This window comes from Sminthopsis crassicaudata, chromosome 1 (genome assembly GCF_048593235.1).
Source record: "Sminthopsis crassicaudata isolate SCR6 chromosome 1, ASM4859323v1, whole genome shotgun sequence".
NCBI lineage: Eukaryota > Metazoa > Chordata > Mammalia > Dasyuromorphia > Dasyuridae > Sminthopsis > Sminthopsis crassicaudata.
In genome coordinates this window covers 464201177-464220683 of record NC_133617.1, presented here as the reverse complement: position 1 = coordinate 464220683, position 19507 = coordinate 464201177, and the positions used below count along the sequence as shown (strand labels likewise).

Below are 19507 nucleotides of genomic sequence, written 5' to 3'. Positions count from 1 at the left end.
TCAGCCAGACATTAAAGATTTTGGGGGAAATTTTGCACTTTTCTTATCTTTTTTGAGAAAACATAACTATTTTTCATTAAAATGTTATTTATTTTAACATTTGATGGGTTTATTACTATCATTTTAAATAAATATTTCAAATAATATTTCAAAAACTTAGTCTTTAATTTCTAAAATGCAATAAATATCAATATAGTACAATAAATACAGCTAATACAATAAATATCAATAGCTATAAACTACATAAACATAAGTTCTTTGGGGTCCTCAGTCACTTTTAATAGAAGGTTCTAGGACCAAAAAATTAGAGAAGCACTGCTCTAAAAACAAGGTTTCTGCATACCCCTTGATCCAGGAGTGTTTCTACTGGGTTTCTATCTCAAAGATCTTAAAGAAGGAAAAAGGACCCACATGTGCAAAAATGTTTGTGGTAGCCTTTTTTGTAGTGGCAAGAAACTAGAAATTGAATGGATGCTCATCAATTGAAGAATGGCTGAATAAATTGTGGTATATGAATGTTATGGAATATTATTGTTTTGTAAGAAATGACCAGCAGGATGACTTCAGAGAAGATTGGAGAGATTTACATGAATTGATGCTAAGTGAAATAAGCAGAACCAGAAGATCACTATATACAGCAACAAGATTATGCGATGACCAATTCTGATAGAAGTGGCTCTCTTCAACAATGAGATGATTCAAACCAGTTCCAATTGTTCAGTAATGAAGAGAATCAGCTACACCCAAAGAGAGAACTATGCGAAATGAGTATGGACCACAACATAGCATTTCCACTCTGTTATTGTATGCCTGCATTTTTGTTTTCCTTCTCAGATTTTTTTTTCCCTTTCTTTCTAGATCCGATTTTTCTTGTGTAGCAACATAATTGCATAAATATGTATACATATACTGGATTTAACATGTTTTAACATATTTAATATGTATTGGACTACCTGCCATCTAGGGAAGGGGGTGAGGGAAAGAAGGAAGGAAAAAGTTGAACAGAAGATTTTGCAAGGATCAATGTTGAAAAATTATCCAAACATATGTTTTGTAAATAAAAAGCTATTAAAAAAAAAAAAAAAGACAAAGTTTCCCCAAATGAGATCCATTATTTCACAGAAAAGCCTCCCTCAACACACCCCTCCCAAAAAGTGAATAAAAAATACCTACTATCCCAGGTATGATATTCAATTGCATGAAAAACTCCCAGAACCAGTGGTCATGAAGTAATCACATTATTCAAATTTACAACAGTTATAATACATAAAAAATGGTAATTGGTTCTAGCCCAATGGAAATATACTATGAAAAAATTTATCTACTTATTACCATTAGAATAAAGCATGAGAAAACTGTATTTTTTCAATCAAATTTATTATTTAAAAAATCAGAAGGCAACTCTTTTAAATTATCAAAACATAATTCTATACTAATATGTCAAACTCATTAGTGTCATTAAATTTCAGGCATTCTATTTAGAATTACTACAATCATGTTAATGCCATTTAATTACTTCAGATTTTTGTTCTAATGTAATAAAAAGCCTCTTCTTTTTTGCAGTGGTAGTGTTTCCATATGAAGCATTCTTCGTTTTATAAATTTTATTAGAGCTCATTTTAAAAAATTTTACAGAATTGTTGGTAACATGGTAAACAACAATACATCACATAAAGATGACAGGGATATAAATATTGATGATACAATAGCATGTTGTAACTCTCAACTAGCATGCAGATATGACATTAATTCATTATGGCTTACATTAAATACAACCTGGTATCATTTTATAGTATAAACTAAAATGCATTTTAGATTTTTCAAACAACCATTAATCCTGACCTACCAGTTCACATGCTTTGGGCAAACATTGCAGATGAATAATGAACAAGGTCTAGAATTTAATAGGAGAAGAATAGTAGGTTAGATTGCTTTGTGAAAATGTACAATATTTGTACAATAAATGTACAATACACCCTCAGAGAGAGTATGTGTGTCCATCACTTTTTTCTTCTCCCCCTCTCGTAACACAGACTCATCTTTTTATGTCAATATCTTCCAGTGATATTGTCAATTTGTGTATCTCCCAAGAACCAAAAGGAAAAGCTCTTATTCTCTCACACATACTAAATAATTAACCAATGCTTATTAGCTGATTGAGATATGGCATAAAAGACTTCATCAGAAAGATATGATTTTTTAAAAGTTGACAGACTTGTGAAGGATACATACTCTAAAAAAAGGCATTCAAGCACACTGGCTAATCCAACTGGCTAATAATCCCTGTGAAGAATTTGCTGGAAAAGAGTCCCAAAAGGTGATAAAACACCTTTGAAAGACCTATCTATAACAATGAGATCACATTCCTCCAAATATCTACTAAAATATTTAAATCAGGATGATCAATCATGATGGACATGGCTCTTTTCAACAATGAGATGATTCAGCCAGTTCCAGTGTTCTTGTGATGAAGAGAGCCATCTGCACCCAGAGAAGTGTGGGGATTGAGTGTGGATCACAACATAACATTTTCACTCTTGTTGTTAGCTTGCATTTTGGTTTTTCTTCTTCATTTTTTTTTCTTTTTAATAAGATTTTTCTTGTACAGTACGATAAATGTGGAAATATGTCAAGAACTGTATATGTTTAACATATATTGGAGGGGGTGAGGGGAAGGGAGGGAAAAAATTTGGAAGTTAAGGTTTTGCCAAGGTTGAATGTTGAAAATTATCTATGCATATGTTTTGAAAATAAAAAGCCTTAATAACATTTAAATCAGTATTAAGAATTTGACAATCCTGACAATAGAGAGACCTAATTTGAAGTTTAAATCTGGCTTCAGACACTTACTGGCTCTGTAATGCTGGGCAAGTCACTTAGCTCTGTTTACCTCAGTTTCCTCATCTGAAAAAGATGCCATATCACTTCAATATGTTTGCCCCCCCAAAAAAAAATTGGTGCCAGAGTCAGATATGACTGAAAAAAATATACATGTTTATTCCCTCTCCCTACTTTCTCCAGGTATTCCAACAACCACAAGTGAAGTATTATGCTCAGTTTTGCTCACCAGTTTGGAAAAGAACACGAACAAAAAACTCTCCATTATGTAAACTCCTTTTTGCCAACTTACTGTGTTTCTAACATAATTCTTGAAATTTGCTAGGATGGACACTAAGAGGTTGAATCTGAACCCAGATTTTCTCCCCTTAAGAATGATCTTCTCAGTTACTAAGCCAAGCTACTTCTCATCATTAAACTATGAAAAATGGGATGTCTAAGGGAAAAAGAGGTTTCCTATCTTCCTAGATGGTAATCTTCCAGAAAAAACCCTGGGAAACTTAATAATCTTAAATATTATCCAAAGCATCCTGAGATGTCTGCCTAAAACTTGTCTGTACCCCTACATTTTTCCTTCAAAATTAAGATGAAAAAAATAATTATTACACTATTCAAACCTTCCATTCTCCTCTCTTAAGAACTAGATACGGTTCCCAATTAGAACCCAACTGCCACAGAATACTCAAAGCAACAACTCTGGGACAGTTCTGTCCTACTACTTCCCAAACTTATGATTTTAGTAGACATCTTAACAGCCCTGCCTCCCTCTTGTTTGGAGGGCAAGGAAGGCCACAGACTGAGTCAAATAAGAGATCACATTACATTTCCCCCAGTAACAAAAAGCCACCTCTCTTCAAATTTCCCTATTACTCAGGTAGAAACATCCTTCCAAGTCAGCTAGGTTCATTACCTAAAAGTCTACTCTCCTACTTCCACATATCTTACCAAAAGCTAAATCTTGTCCTTTCTACTTCCATATCTCTGGCTTACTTCCTTTTCTCTCTACTTATAAAACCATCATCTTGGTTCAAGGTGCTTATAACTTCGAACCTGTACTATTGCAATTGCCTAAGTGGTCTCTTTATCTCAGATTTCTCCTCTTTCTGAGGCCCATCCTCTACATAACGGACAAAACGATTTTCCTAAGAAGTCTATGTTGCTCCCCTATTCAATATACTCCAGATCAAATGTAAAGCATTAAATTTGGAGTCACAAAACCCTGAGTTCAAATTCTGGATTGGCCCTATCATTTAGTACCTGTCTAACCCTGAGTAAGTTACAACCTCTTGTCTCAATTTCCTTTGTAGAAGATAAAAAACTTTAAAAAACAAAAAACAAAAACAAAAAAACCCACATTGAATGGTATTTAATTTAAATAGTGCATTAAATGCCTGCTTCTACAGCCCCAACCTCCAGACTCTTAGCTCCAAATATCTTTAGATAGCTCAAACTGGATCTCACATAGACATCTAAAACTCTGCTGCTATTCAGCTCTCCTTGGTTTTACTCTACAAGAAATAGCATAGCTCCTCTATAAAGTGGTCACCTGAAATATCCAGTTCATAGTAGTCTACACTTTCTCAACCTCTTTCACTTGCCTCTCCCCTCTGATTAAAGGGCTAGAAGATAAAGTAATAAACTTCTCCCAAAACTTTCGGTTCACAGAGGGCTCAGAACCTTGCAGGTAACAATTCTAATTTCCATCAGCAGATCTGCTTTATTTCAACTCCATGGAACGACCCTTCAGTGTCCCTTTCCTACCCATCCATCCTTTTGAGCTTCCATCTTCCCCATTAGACAGTAAGCTACTTTAGGGCAGGAATTGTCCTTTTGCTTAATTGTATCCCTGCCCTGACCTGGCAGATAGTAGTTCAATAAATGTTTATTAAGTTCAACTCCGAATGTCCAAAACTGAACCCAGCTTTCCTCTGGAACCTCACTCACCTCTTTTCAAACTTTCCTTTTATTTTTCAAGGGCACCACTATCCTCCCATTCCCCAGGCTTACATTACGGTGTTAGTCTTGATTTCTCACTCTACACCCACTCTTAAATCCAATTTGTGGTCAACTCTGCTAGCTTTTACCTTCATGATATCTTTCTCATCTCCTATTTGTCCTGCAAATATTTTATTAGTACATTGTTGTTTTCAAGTCATCTTACTATGAGATCCTAGAGAGCAGGGACTGTCTTCTGCCTTTCTCTTTATCCCCAGGGCTTGCCTGGAGTATTAAAGCTGTTGTCCTTGGTTCTCAAGGAGGACCAAAATGATACCACTATGTTAGAGTCAAATTACAGTGTGTCTAGATGAAGGTAATAAAACCAATATGAGCTTAGGATGCTCTGCCACAAGTTGGAAACAAATAGTCCATATGAACATTTGGTATGAACTTTCTAACTTCACATCTATATTTCTCTGAACTACTTCAATTCTGTTTTGCTCATAAAGCACAGCACCTTCTCTGATGAGGGCACACCATACTGGACATCCTGTGCCAGTATGTCCCATGTCATACAATTAATTCTAAAATTCTTAAAAGAGACTGAGATTGTCTTTGTATTGCTTTTTCTAACCACATTGTGACAGTGCTTGCCCTGTATGAGTTCTCCATAAAATAATCTTTCTGGCAAGCATACATTTGACATGCGAACAATGTGGCCATACCAGCAGAGTTGAAATGCTTAGCAGTTTAGTTCAGAAAGGACCTCAGTGCAGTTCTTTTTGTAATGGCAAGAAACTGGATACTAAGTAGATACCCATCAATTAGAAAATGGATAAATAAATTATGGTATATAAATGTTATGGAATATTATTGTTCTGTAAGAAATGACCAGCAGGATGATTTCAGAGAGGCCTGGAGAGACTTACATGAACTGATGCTAAGTGAAAGGAGCAGAACCAGGAGATCACTATATACACAGCAACAAAAAGATTATATGATGATCAATTCTGATGGACATGGCTCCCTTCAACAATGAGATGTCTATTCATTTAATTGTGATGAATGAAGAGAGCCATCTACACCCAAAGAGAGGACTGTGGAAAGTGAGTGTGGTTCACGATACAGCATTTTCATTTTGTTGTTGCTGTTTGCTTGCATTTTATTTTGCTTTTTTTTTCTTTAAAACTAGTTTGATTTGATTTTTCTTGTGTGCCATGATAATTGTATAAATATGTAAGATTGGATTTAATATATACTGAACTACTTGCCATTTTAAGAGAGAGCATGGGGAAGGGGGAAAAATTGGAACACAAGATTTTGCAAGGGCTAATGGTTGAAGAATTGTCCACACATGTTTTGAAAAATAAAAAACTTTAATAATAATTTTTTAAAAAGAAAATAAAAAGAGGAAAGGAGGGAGGGAAGGGAAGGAGAAGGAAGGGAAGGAAGGGAAGGAAGAGAAGGGAGGGAAGGGAGAGAAGGGAGAGAAGGGAGGGAAGGGAGAGAAGGAGGGAAGGAGGGAGAGAAGGGAGGGAGAGAAGGGAGGGAGAGAAGGGAAGAAGGGAAGGAGAGAAGGAGGGAGAGAAGGGAAGAAGGGAAGGAGGGAGAGAAGGGAGGGAGAGAAGGGAGGGAGAGAAGGGAGGGAGAGAAGGGAGGGAGGGAAGAGAGGGAGGGAAGGGAAGGAGAAAAGGGAGGGAGGGAGGGAAGGAGGGAAGGAGGGAAGGAGGGAAGGAGGGGAGGAGGGAAGGAGGGGAGGAGGGAAGGAGGGGAGGAGGGAGGGAGGGGAGGAGGGGAGGAGGGAAGGAAGGAAGGAAGGAGGGAAGGAGGGAAGGAGGGAGGGAGGGAGGGAGGGAGGGAGGGAGGGAGGGAGGGAGGGAGGGAGGGAGGGAGGGAGGGAGGGAGGGAGGGAGGGAGGGAGGGAGGGAGGGAGGGAGGGAGGGAGGGAGGGAGGAAGGAAGGAAGGAAGGAAGGAAGGAAGGAAGGAAGGAAGGAAGGAAGGAAGGAAGGAAGGAAGGAAGGAAGGAAGGAAGGAAGGAAGGAAGGAAGGAAGGAAGGAAGGAAGGAAGGAAGGAAGGAAGGAAGGAAGGAAGGAAGGAAGGAAGGAAGGAAGGAAGGAAGGAAGGAAGGAAGGAAGGAAGGAAGGAAGGAAGGAAGGAAGGAAGGAAGGAAGGAAGGAAGGAAGGAAGGAAGGAAGGAAGGAAGGAAGGAAGGAAGGAAGGAAGGAAGGAAGGAAGGAAGGAAGGAAGGAAGGAAGGAAGGAAGGAAGGAAGGAAGGAAGGAAGGAAGGAAGGAAGGAAGGAAGGAAGGAAGGAAGGAAGGAAGGAAGGAAGGAAGGAAGGAAGGAAGGAAGGAAGGAAGGAAGGAAGGAAGGAAGGAAGGAAGGAAGGAAGGAAGGAAGGAAGGAAGGAAGGAAGGAAGGAAGGAAGGAAGGAAGGAAGGAAGGAAGGAAGGAAGGAAGGAAGGAAGGAAGGAAGGAAGGAAGGAAGGAAGGAAGGAAGGAAGGAAGGAAGGAAGGAAGGAAGGAAGGAAGGACCTTAGTGCCTGGTATCTATCCATACTTCCTGGTGACTTTCAGAATCTTCTAAGACAATTCAAATGAAGCAATTCAGTTCCTAACATGGTGCTGGTAGACTGTACAGATTTCACAAACAACAATGAGATCAGCAAAAGGGCTCTGTAGACCTTTGGTTTGATAATCAGTCTAATACCTCATACCTCTTGTCTCCCACACTTTCCTTTGGAGCCTCTCAAACACTGAGCTAGCTCTGGCAATTAAAGTAAGCATTTAAGAAATGTTTATTGATTGAATCTCAAGGAGATCTCAAGCTCTTGCCTTCAGAAGAAAAACAATATATAAATCTAATTTGTTAAATTATGAAATAAGAACAAATTGTAGGATTAAAACCTTAAATTTCACCTTTCCAAAGTAACAATATATCCCTGAGATTTTAAAATCTTCCAAAAACCTCATCTCAATTTACTCACTTGAAAGTTTCTACCTCATAAGTATCCTTGACCTTTCCTCAAATCCCTGATACTTATTTTTTCTGTACTAAACAATAAAGTTTGAAAAAAGTCACATGAATGAAAGTCATTTAAGTACCTGAATTTATTAAGCTATCTAAATTTTAGCAACGCTTACCTAAATTCTGAGCTTCATGAAATCCTGTTTTATTTAATCTTTGTATCTCCTACTACTTAACACAATACTGTTTATCACAGTAGATATTTAATATTTGGTGAAGACTACCAGAAAGATAAATATAATAAAAGCAGCTCATATATTGATTTATATAGGTCAAATTCAATAAGTTTTAATGGCCTTCTATTACCCCCAAGAAGTTCCATTCCCACCCTCTATGTTCACTCAAAGCAAATCAGGTTCCATAGCTCAGGAACATAGATACAAGGTATATTCAGCACTTAGGGATATGGGGGGTGGGGGGTGGGGGGTGGGGGGGAAGATATAAATGAAGGTAAAAAATTGAAAAAAGTAGAAATTAAGCTCTACTTAATATATGGACTAACACTAACATCCTCAATGTTATCAGAAAGTCACATTCAGTATCCACAGTATCATGAAAAGATGAGGTTCCATTAAGTAGAGATTAACATGCACCCATTATTCATTCCTTCCCTTTTAGTATACTGCAACAAAAAAACATAATGCCAAATTGTGCAAATGTTAAATCAAGATTTTCAGAGGTAAGGAAGCATACATAATCTATCATATTACTCTCAAATTTAAAAAATAAATTTATTGATATTTTAGTGAAAAAAATTTTAATTATTAAATAATGAAATTTATAAGATTTCATTTTAATCTTCTCTTATTTCTGTATGTGCTCTAAAACATATACAAATTTCAAAGTATATACATAATTTATAAATATACATACATACATATATTGAAGGTACATTCTCAAAAATTGTTTATTGATAAGACACATGATTTAAAAAGTTGAGACCATTGTTATAGTCTAACAAAATAATTTAAGAGTTAGTGGTCCTCAAACTTTTTAAATAAAGGGCCAGTTCACTGTCCCTCAGACTGTTGGAGGGCCGGACTATAGTAAAAACAAAAACTCAAACTCTGTCTCCGCCCCTCAGCCCATTTGCCATAACCCTGCAGGCCATATAAACTTCCTCAGCGCGCATCTGGACCAAGGGCCGTAATTTGAGAACTCCTGGTTTAGTATATACTCTTGTGCTACATTCAGCTTAAAAAAAAAAAAAAAAAAAAAAAAAAAAAAAAAGTAACATAGGGACAGATAGGTGGCCCAGTGAAAAGAGCACCAGCCCTGAAGTCAGGAGGACTTAGATTCAAATCTAATCTCAGACACTTAACACTTCCTAGCTGAGTGACCCTGGGCAAGTAGCTTAACCCCAATTGCCTGGAGGGGATGTGTGTGAAGTAACATAAAATCTGATATTTATATATTGTATTAGTCCAAAGGTAAGGGAGCCAGCCAGCTATAGCTTTCAAGAACCAAGCTATTAAAATTTCAATATGACAGTTTATATCTCAGAAATAGACAATTACTACAAATTGGGATTTATCAGTTTTGTTAATTGCCTGAACTTACATGTTAATAGAACAAAGAAATCTTAGGAATGAATTATATACGTTTATTTTTTTCCACAGAGCAGCATACCAACATACTTTGTTTTGTGTGCTATTTTTGTATCTCAATTAATACCTAGTATCACCTGCCTCAATTATCTCTTACTACTCCAATCCATCCCCTACTCAGCTGCTTAAGTGACTTCTCTAAAAGTTGGACCATTTCATCCCAGTTTCTTATTACCCACAGAATGATTTCATTCAATAAAAGTCTAGCCCATGATAAATTTACAAGTTTTCTTCCATCAATTCCTTTCTCTCCACTAACATGTCAAATCCTTATCACCCTTCTCCTGAAATGGTCTAATGGTTTCCACATTGGTCTCCTTGTTTTTTGGCTTTTACAATTGTTCAGGACCTGGACTTTTCCTGTCTTTGCAATGTTACTACCTTCCACACATTCTATTCCATCAATGCTGGCCTAACTGTTATAAGCTTCACACAGCTCTCTACCTTTCCACTGATTATTCCCTCAAAGGAAACCTAACTCACCTCTTTGTCCCTTAAAATTTCTTATTTTCTTTAAGATGTAATACTAATGCCACTTTCCACAGAATGCCTTTTCCAATGCCTCTCAAACTGCTAGTGTTTTTCCCTCTAAGATTACTTTCCATAAGATTAATGGATGAGCATCTTATAAGTCTCCCCTTTAAATTGTAAATGACTACTAGTAGGGATGAAGAGACTGTGTTTCCTTTATCTTTTTTTAACTCTATGCCCATATATAATAAGTGCCTAATAAATGTTTGCTGATTGATATATTATGCTTCTTTCCTTTAACTTTGCACATCACCTCCCCGCTTCTCTTTGCCTGAAGTCCTACATATCTTTAAATTCAAAACAAAACCATCCCCTCCATAAAGCCTCACCAAATTACCTACCTGAGCCCAAAACAACTTTTTCATGAAAAATCCTATCAAACATTTTTTGTCTCTGATGGACTTTTTTGTAATATTGTATGTCAGATCTATTGATGTTATCATAATCCTCTAATTCCTAGAAATCAACAGGATATAGTACAAATCAAAGAACCTGGATTTGAATGCCGACTATTTACATGTGTGACATTAGATTAGTCATATATCCTTTCTGGGCTTCAATTTTCTTCTCTCTAAAATTACAGAGGAGATAAACTAGATGGTCTCTAAGGTACTTTTTAACTACTCTCAATCTATGCATTATTCCATTAATGTGTACACCAAGATTTTGTCTGAGGTCCAACTCAGTCTCTACAATCTCTTTTAATGTATGGATGAATACCTAAGTGGCTTTTACATTCAAAACTGTATACCTCTCCCAAGAACCAATATTTAAATTTGTATCAGGGTTATTTATATCTTCTACCTAGTGCTATAGTTTGTAAATGGCTTGAGGGCAAAATCCCTTTTTGAGTTTAAAATTCTGTGGTTCCAAGAAAGAGAATTTTATTCATCTTTCTGTCTAGTTAATAAGTATTTGTTAAAATGATCTCTTTCAGTTAAGGACACTGCCATTTTTCCAAGCCCCAGGGTTTGCAACTTCAATCACACTCTCCTCTTTCTCTATTTCTCACACATTTAATTAATTGCCATGTCTTGTCAATTCTATTCCATATTTTGCATCTATGCCCTTCTCACAAAGATCCTCATTACATCTATTGCAATAAGCTAATTTTTTTCTCTGTGTCCAGTCTTTTCCTCTCTGCAATCTATTCTCCAGACAACAGTCAAAGTGATAATCCTAAAGCTCAAGTCTGGCTATATTACTCCTCATGTTCAAGAACATTCAGCACCTCCCATTTTTTGATGATTAACTACAAAACTCCTCTGGTTTCATAATACCTTTTCAAGCTAATTATGTATTATTATTATTTTCTATTCACTCTACTTGACAGCCAAAATGGCTTATTATTCCCTATACAGGAATGTTCTGCCTTCATATCAGAACTGAAGTATCCCCCTCTACAGCAAACTCAAAAGCTGCTAGTTTTTCCCAATGTACAAGTTATTCTTTTTTCCCTCTCAACAAAGCATAAATTGCAAAAGGATACCCTAAGAAGAACCTCATCCCATTTAATGTAGTCTAATTCTTTCTCCTGAGCTCCATTCCTACATCACCACTATATCTGGAGGGACATCTCCACTTGGAAATCATGCAGGCATTTCAAACAACGTGCTCCAAACAGAACTCCTCATTCCCACCTAAATGTAACTTTCCTCCAAATTCCCCAATTTCTGTTTAAAGTACCAAGATCCTTCCAAGAGTCCAGATCACAACAGGAGACAACTGACTCTCCTTTTCCCTGAAAAATTCTATCTTCAATCAAGAGAAGTCTAGCCCATAATAAATTCGCAAGTTTTCTTCCATCAATTCCCTTCTCTCCACTAATATGTCCTTATCACCCCTCTCCTGAAATGGTCTAAAGGTTTCCACATTGGTCTCCTTGCTTCCATTCTTTCCTCTGCTCACTGTAACTAAAATAAATCTCCTAAAGCACAAACAGGAATAGGTTACTCCCTCTGTTCAAAAAAGATTCAGAGGTTATCTATTGCCTTTAAGATAACATCCTGGCATTTAAAGTCTTTCCAAACCTAACTCCAGGTTGCATTTCCAGATTTACTGCACATTACTCCCTGTCAACTTTTTAGACAAAGTGGCTTTCTCACAACTCTGTATTACATTTCCTATCTTATACACTTCCTCCTGCCTCACTTCCATCTCTTGGAATTCTTGGTTTCTGTCAAAAATCACTTCAGCTTACTAACTCCTACTCAAAGCCTTTTCAGATCACCTAATTCTTAATACTCTCTCCGTCAAAGTACCTTACCTTTATTTACCGGTAGTATCTGGCATTTGAAAGCAAGCTCTAAGAATAAGAAGCCAAGAAATGCTTAGATTTTATCTCTGTATCCCAGTGCTGTATCCTAGTCCACCAAAGGCACTTACTTTAATGTCTGCTGTATTTCTCCTTTCTGTTACATACATCTGATATGTCTATTACATAATTAAAATTCCAAACACCAAAATATGGCTTCTTGTACCTAATATCTAAGTCTTTTGCTGCCTAATATCTAAACCTTTTATTTACATTCAGTTTTCTTAGAATATAATAGATAAGACAAATACTAGATGTCTAAGGATATTTATGTATATAAAGACTATCAGTCAATGCCTTAAGTTTTCTTTTAAAGATATAGTCCTAGACTTACATAAATTTTCAAGTAAAAGCAAAGTAACACTGGGCATAAAATTTTTTTTTATTTTGCTTCTCTAAATTTCATAGTTCTGCCTAAATCAATAAAATGTTCTCAATACAGAGGGTAGAATAAAAACTGCAGTTTATACCATTGAACATATATTTTTTTACCATTTTCAATTTTCAATGTTTATTAAATGTTTACCAAAGTGGAAAAGTACAAAATTTATTTTTGACTTACTGCTTTTAAAAATATATTGTAGACTGACAAGGGTTTTCTTCAAGGTTCATATTAAAATATTCTACTAGAATATTAATGAAATTCCAAGACCTTCAAAAAACATAATAGAAAGCATACTAGATTTGACCTGAGTTCAAATCTTTGCCTTAATATTTTCTGATTTTATGACCACAGTTAAAGTTCTATGGTTAAGCCTCAGTTAACCCTGATTATTTATTCTACCTCATGGGAACTGTCGGGAGAAAAAGGATTTGTAAACCTTAAAGCACTATATAAATGAAATTTATTAGTCTAAACTAACCTAGAGACTTTATTAATAAGCATTGTTTTAGCCAATTATATAAAACTAACAGTAGGCTTTTATAAGTCTTACTTTTTACACATTCTTTAGAAACTAGACAGAAAATTTGTAAAGTATAAGAATTCTTTTTGATTACTCTGAGTTTCCTATTAATGGAGAAATTTCCTTTGTTTCTTCAATTAATTTCATTGTCCAAGAAAGGGAAGTAGAGGAAAATCCATTTCTTTGCTACATTTCTTAGAATCTTGCAAGTGAAAATTTCCATTATCTCATTTTCATTTTTGTGTCTATATACATTAACGATATGATATAAACCTCCCCTATCATTAATATGTAAAATTAAAAATTGACTGCAAAAATTGACGTGCCAAAATAAATTGTTAATGAATAAATTAAAAAAAAGAACACTGCTAATATAGATATAGCACAACAGATGATATGTGAATAAGTGATACAGTTTTGCAGAAGGGAAAAATGCCCAAATTAAGAGGATACAAAAGTGAATATGAAAGATGAGAAAAAGATTCCTACCTTTAAACCGACTGTTATAAGATCTGTAACAACACTGTATGGAAAAAAAATGAAGAGAAAATGGAAAACAAAGTTAGAGAGCAACTATTACAAAGGCAGAGAATAAATTAGGTTAAAGGAGGAAAGAAAAAACATTGTTATAATAATGTAAATAAAAGTGAAAATGTGATGAGTTGTGGAATGTTTTTGCAAAGGAAATTTGACTGACAGACTTAGTAACAGTACGAACAAAGCAAAGCTCAAGAGATAGATAAGAAACATATAAATCAAGCTTCTTGCAATTCATCATCTCAACAGAAAAATAACTGTGCCCATGTAGAAATATTAGCCAGAATATTTATCCATTTTCCTTTATTCTTATTTGTTTTTCAAAATAAAAACTTCCCAAATTTTTTATCTTTTAAAGTCAAACAAGTATAAATTATTTTTAAAACTTTAAAAATAACTCTAAGACTTTAAATTTCACAGAATTAAGACATTTCTTTTTAAGCCTCACCAACAAGAAACTATCACATTAAAGCCAATGTAACATGAATTTCACAAATTATTTCCAACAGTATTTTCACAAGCAAAGAAGTCTCAGGCGAAAAACAGCTCTAAAAAGTAAGGGGAAAAAACTCAATCCAGAATTTCAGTTACTTCGGCTGAGATGTGAGCACAATAAATGCTAATGAGTAGTGACTTTAAAAAAAAAAAAAAAAAAAAGGTAATTCAAAACTTGAATGTATGGTCCATTACTTTAAAGCAAATAGTTCACAGAGCTTTCTTCAAGACTGTGAGAAATCCTAAGTTTTTAATTATGCCCCTAAGGACAAAGTCTTGAAAGGTCTACAACCACACCTTTTAAAGGTGGGGCAGAACCCTTTTAATTAATGTTCTGTGACATAACAACAATAAAAAAAAATGTATCTACTGAACCATAAGCAAACTGCCATCAATTAAAACATATCTCCAGATACCCATAAGAGAAAAACTGCAATTGTACAAATTGAAAATTCCACATATTGATCACCTGGTCCTATTAACAAAAGCAATTATTTTTTAAAATAAACGTATATAATTTTGTATGTTAAAATTAAGTCATCTGATCAAAAAATTTTTTACTAAAGCATGTGACTTAATATTAAGCATAAAATAAGTTTTTTAAAATAATTTCTATCCCAAAAGTAATACAGCTTAAAATATTTTATTTAATTTCACAATGAGCTTACTTTTTTATTAGCATCTATGTACTTAGCAACTGTCCCAAGCTTAAATGAACTGTCTTTAAAAAAAAAAAAAAACTCATTCCAAGATTTAAAAAAAATTGCCATACTATATAATTAAGAGGTCAACGTTTTTAATAAAGCTCAAAATGTCTTTCCACTCAAGCTGTCTGAATAAGAATTTAGCAACCAAAATTCAAAATTATAAGATTTCAAGGCACAAGACGCTTGTTCCAGTCTTTTTTCTTTCACAAAAAGTGTGTGTGTGTGTGTGTGTGTGTGTGTGTGTGTGTGTGTGTGTGTATAAACAGGTCCCCACGTGTGTATAAAAAGGTCCCCATCTTATCACTGATTGCACCACAAATTATAAAAATTTGTTAATTCGCATCAATTACCAATTCATCTAATTGGAAAAAATCTTTGTTTTCTTTTCTTTTAAAAAAAAAAAATTCAAGTTGAAGCATTTCATGTAAAGCACACAGAAGCCTAGAAAATGCTAGATCAGTAAACAATTGGAAAGTATTTGCTAAACTTAGAAATTAAAAAAAGACACAAAACTAGTGAAAGCATTCTAAAGGGATTTTAGTCATCAAATTGTCATTTGTGTTTTATCCTGTACTCATATTTACTCTGCATTCAACTGAACAAATCAGAAAAGGAAAAAGGAAGGTTTAGTATAGTAAGCCTAAAGGAAATATCAAATGAGTATGCAAATAGGAAGAGAACTTTTTTCACATAGCGTGTGTATTACCATCACAACTAATTTAGTAACATACTGCAGACACAAGATTTAATTAGCAGTGTTTTCAATATTTTGTCTCTCTAAAATCATCAGGTAAGATTTATTTTCTTTACAAATCGAAGACTTTCCAGAAATTTTCCATCAGAAATCTACCACCTGTGGGAGTGCACAACGAACCTCAACACTATGGGGTTCCTCTAAGAGTAGTAGCAGTTATTTCCACTGAACTTCCTTTTATATTAAAAAAAAAAAAAAAAAAAAAAAATGACAACGTGCTTCGGCCCAAGAACCCTTTCACCAATGGCCTAAGATCTCAATCCAGTAATAAAAACTTCACTTCCCTCTTACCTTCCCCTTTTCTCCAAGAACATTATATATATATATATATATATATATTCAGAGTCCAAGTCTCTGACTTAAGCACATTTCAAGCCCAATGTCATCTCTGACTTAAGCACTTTTCAAGGCCAAAGAAGCTTCTCATTAGTTTTTCAGTTAAAAAGAACCCCTTTATCTATTAAACTACTCCCAGTACTAAAGTGGAAGGGTCACTTTCTCTCCACAAAAAATCTACCCACACACATTTTCCTCCTTCCCCGAAATTTGCTATAGTTTGAGGAGAGAGGGAGGGCCGAACTTGCAAAGCTTCCTTCACCTATCCAGGAAACAGAAACTCCCCGAGAAAAGTGAAAGTAGCACCCACCCCCCAGACATCACCCGAAGCAACAACAGGAGCAGCCACACAGCTCAGCTCCTCCTCCAGGGCTCTCCAAACATCGTACATATACACACCATTTTCTAAGCGGAAGTGATCTGGGGGCTGCAGGGAAGGAACACCAACTCCAACTCCGGATCTCTGGCTTTCCAGATGTCTCAACACACAGCAAGACGTGACTCCAGTTAGTTGGCGGAGGGGGAGGGGGAAGGGGAAGGGTGGAGGTGAAAAGGAGGATGTGGACTAGCCTTCAACTCCTCCACCTACTCTAATCACTGAAATTCCATGCCCAACCTGGAGCGGGCTAGGATGGGAGGACGAGGAGGGAGGGCACTACAGGGGGCGTGGAATGGGAGGGTAGCAAGAAGGGAGAGGGAGTGGGCGGAGGACAGGAGGGGAGGAGAAGAAAAAGAAGGGGAAGGGAAAAGAGAGTCGGGAGGGAGGAGAGAGAAGGAAAAAGACAGGAAAAAAGGAGAGGGGGGAAAGAAGGGAGACGGAGGAAGGAGAAAAAGGTGAAGAGGGTGAAAAGAGTTGGGGAAATAAAAGAAGAGAGGGCGATTTGGAAAAACGAGAAAGGGGGGAGATTAGGGAGAGAGGAAAGAAAAATGGAAGCGAAAGAAAAGAGAAAAGAGGCGGGGGAGAGAAGAAAAATTCGATTTAGAAAAAGGGGAGTGAGAAAAGGGAGAGAAGAAAAGGGAAGATGGAGTAAAGGGGGAAGAAGAAGAGGGAAAAGAAAAGGGGTAATGGAAAAGAAAAAAGGGGAAAAGAAAAGGGAAAAGAAAAAGAGGGAAAAGGGAGAGAGAGAGAAGAGAGGGAAGGAATAAAAGATGAGAAGAGGAGAGATTAGGAGGAGAAGGGAAGAAGAACGAGAACGAGGGGAGTGAATCTAAAAAGTCCTATACTGTTTAAGTCCTCTTCTGTCCTAAAAGAAAAGCTCCGCAGGGATTTGCTTTCCCCCAGAGAACGGCTCGGCAATCACCCCACCCGCCCGGGCCACCAGCAGCAGTAGCAGCTCCACCTCACCAGCGCACACACACCCCCTTTCCCTTCTCGCTTCTCCGTCTTTGCTCCCCCCCCCATCCATGGCTCAGCGGTGCCCCTTCCCAGCCACAGCACCCCGCTCACCCAGAAGGGCAAGGGGGTGGAGAGAGGAGACAACCGAGCGAGGAAAGGAAACCGAACGAGATCTAAGGGGAAGCACAAGCCCTTCCAGTTCCGTCGAACCCCCACGACCCCCTCCCCCGCACATACAGCGCCGCGCCCTGTCGCGGGAAGGTGAGGGGTTCTTGCACCCATTCCCGCCGCCGCCCTCTCCCCAGCTTCGATCCAGTGAAGCTCTGGGGCCGGCGGAAGAGAGGGGAGAAGAAGGCGAAAAGCTTGAAGCGGGCGCCAGGAAGCCCGGCCGTACTCCCCCGACCGGCGCCGCTCGGGGACTAAGGGCCCGCCAGCACTTACCCATCCATGGCCCAGGAAGGACGGGAGAGCTCGGGGCGGGAGGGAGAGAGGCCGAGGGGAAGTCCTCGGGCTGGCGGGCCTGGCGCAGCACAATGAGCGGCGGCCCCGGGACTCGAGGGCGTGGACGCCGTGGGCGGGGGTAGAGGGGGAGGGAGCCTCGAGAGGAAGAGAGCCTCGAGAGGAAGAGGCGGCCGGACGTTCGATCGGGCCGCTCGGGGCTGAAGGGGAGCGGCGTCTCTCTCCGGAGCACCCAGCCCCCCAACCAGCCGAGGAAGGAGAGAGCGAGAGGAGGAGCGGAGAAGGGAGCGCGCCCCCGCCACCGCCTAGGGACCGGCAACTCCTCCGACCGTCACGCGGCAGGCTGGCGCGCCCGCGCGCGTCTCAACCCTCGAGAACAGACTCTTTCTCCACCCCCGCCCAGCCGGGCGAACGCGAGCCTTTCAGGTTCCCTCCTCCGCCCAGTTTCCACACGCCCAGAGCGTGTGCGCGCCTCTCTTCACAACCCCTCCCAGCTCAGCCGGCGCGCGCGTGCGCGCATCCTAGTGCAACTTAGCTCGCTCCACCCTAACCCCCCCTTCCCGAGCCGCGCCCCACCTCCTTTCCTGTTTCTTAGATTCAGAGAGAAACGAGCCAGATAGCGCTCTGTTGCCTCTGCTTCTTTCTCTCTCCCTTCCTTCTTTCTTTCTTTTTTTCTTTCTTTCCTTCTTTTCCCTAACTCCCACTCCAGCAAAAATATTCAATTCTTTTTTTTTTTTTCTCACAGCTATCTAAACCTAAAAGGGTTAGTACCACCTGGAGGGAACAGCAACCCCCTTACTCTTCACCCGGATCCTAGAATGAGGTGCCCCTGGTCAAATAGTTGTTGTGCCTTGGAAAATCACCCCTTATACACACACACACACACACACACACACACACACACACACACACACACACACACACACACACACACACACACACACACTCTCTCTCTCTCTCTCTCTCTCCTCTCTCTCTCTCCCCACCTCTTGGTCTACTAAGATTTTCTCTTGGTATTTCTGGAGCTAAAAGTCGACCAGTGTCTGTTCTGAATGACCTGGTGCTCCTGAAAGTCCTTCAATTCAGTTATCCGTTCTAAAATCCTTAGACTGGCACCACTGGGATGGGAGGGGCAATCAAACAAGGGATAAACAGCTAGCTCACCCCGATAGGTCTGGCCCTTACTTACCCCAGGCCTTTCATGCCCAAAGAAAATACCCCATTTTTGAGGTTCCCAGGACTGAAGCGTCACCATATCCATGTAGCTTTCTCCAAAAGAAACGCAGTTTCGGCTGTATAATTCAACAGGCATCAATCAGGCACCTAAGAAGAGCAAAAAAGCAATTGAGGACAAGAAGCTTAAACTAAGCTGGGACCAGATGGTTAGCCGTGTATTCTTTCAGTTCAGATCAATGTTCGAGGCATAAAATAATAGAAAGGAAAAGAATTGCGTGCAGAACATGAGAACATTTGAGGCTATTTTTAGCTGCTGGCTTGCCCTCATCTTACAGTATATGCTTGAATTAAAATGTAAGATGGAGAAAATATCAGTTAAAGATGAGTCATGAAATGGGAGATAGGCTTTAGAAACCTGGGTTGTGGATAAGAAATGCTTCCCAAAGGATATCCCCCAACCCACCCACCCCCACTTTTCCCAAATTCCTCAGTTTAGAGAATACTTTGAAGGAAGAATTAGACTTATTGTGTTTAATCTTAGAGAC

General features: G+C 38.3%; 1 protein-coding gene across 8 annotated transcripts in view; it reads right to left on the bottom strand.

Annotated features, from left to right (window-relative positions):
• The window catches only part of PTBP3 (polypyrimidine tract binding protein 3), a 113048-nt gene extending 93935 nt beyond the window's left edge, over positions 1-19113 (bottom strand). For 3 of the 8 annotated variants that reach the window (XM_074280873.1, XM_074280872.1, XM_074280874.1), the window contains exon 1: positions 17769-17812. Coding sequence is in view for 3 of the 8 variants with exons in the window: in XM_074280867.1 (XP_074136968.1) it covers positions 18976-19098 (123 nt within the window). In the remaining 5 variants the exon portion in view is untranslated. Of the gene's footprint in view, positions 1-13651; positions 13686-16390; positions 17229-17768; positions 18125-18975 lie in introns of those variants that run through there. The other 5 variants (XM_074280868.1, XM_074280870.1, XM_074280867.1 and 2 more) reach the window with 5 other exon arrangements.
• Between the last annotated feature and the right edge of the window lie 394 nt (positions 19114-19507).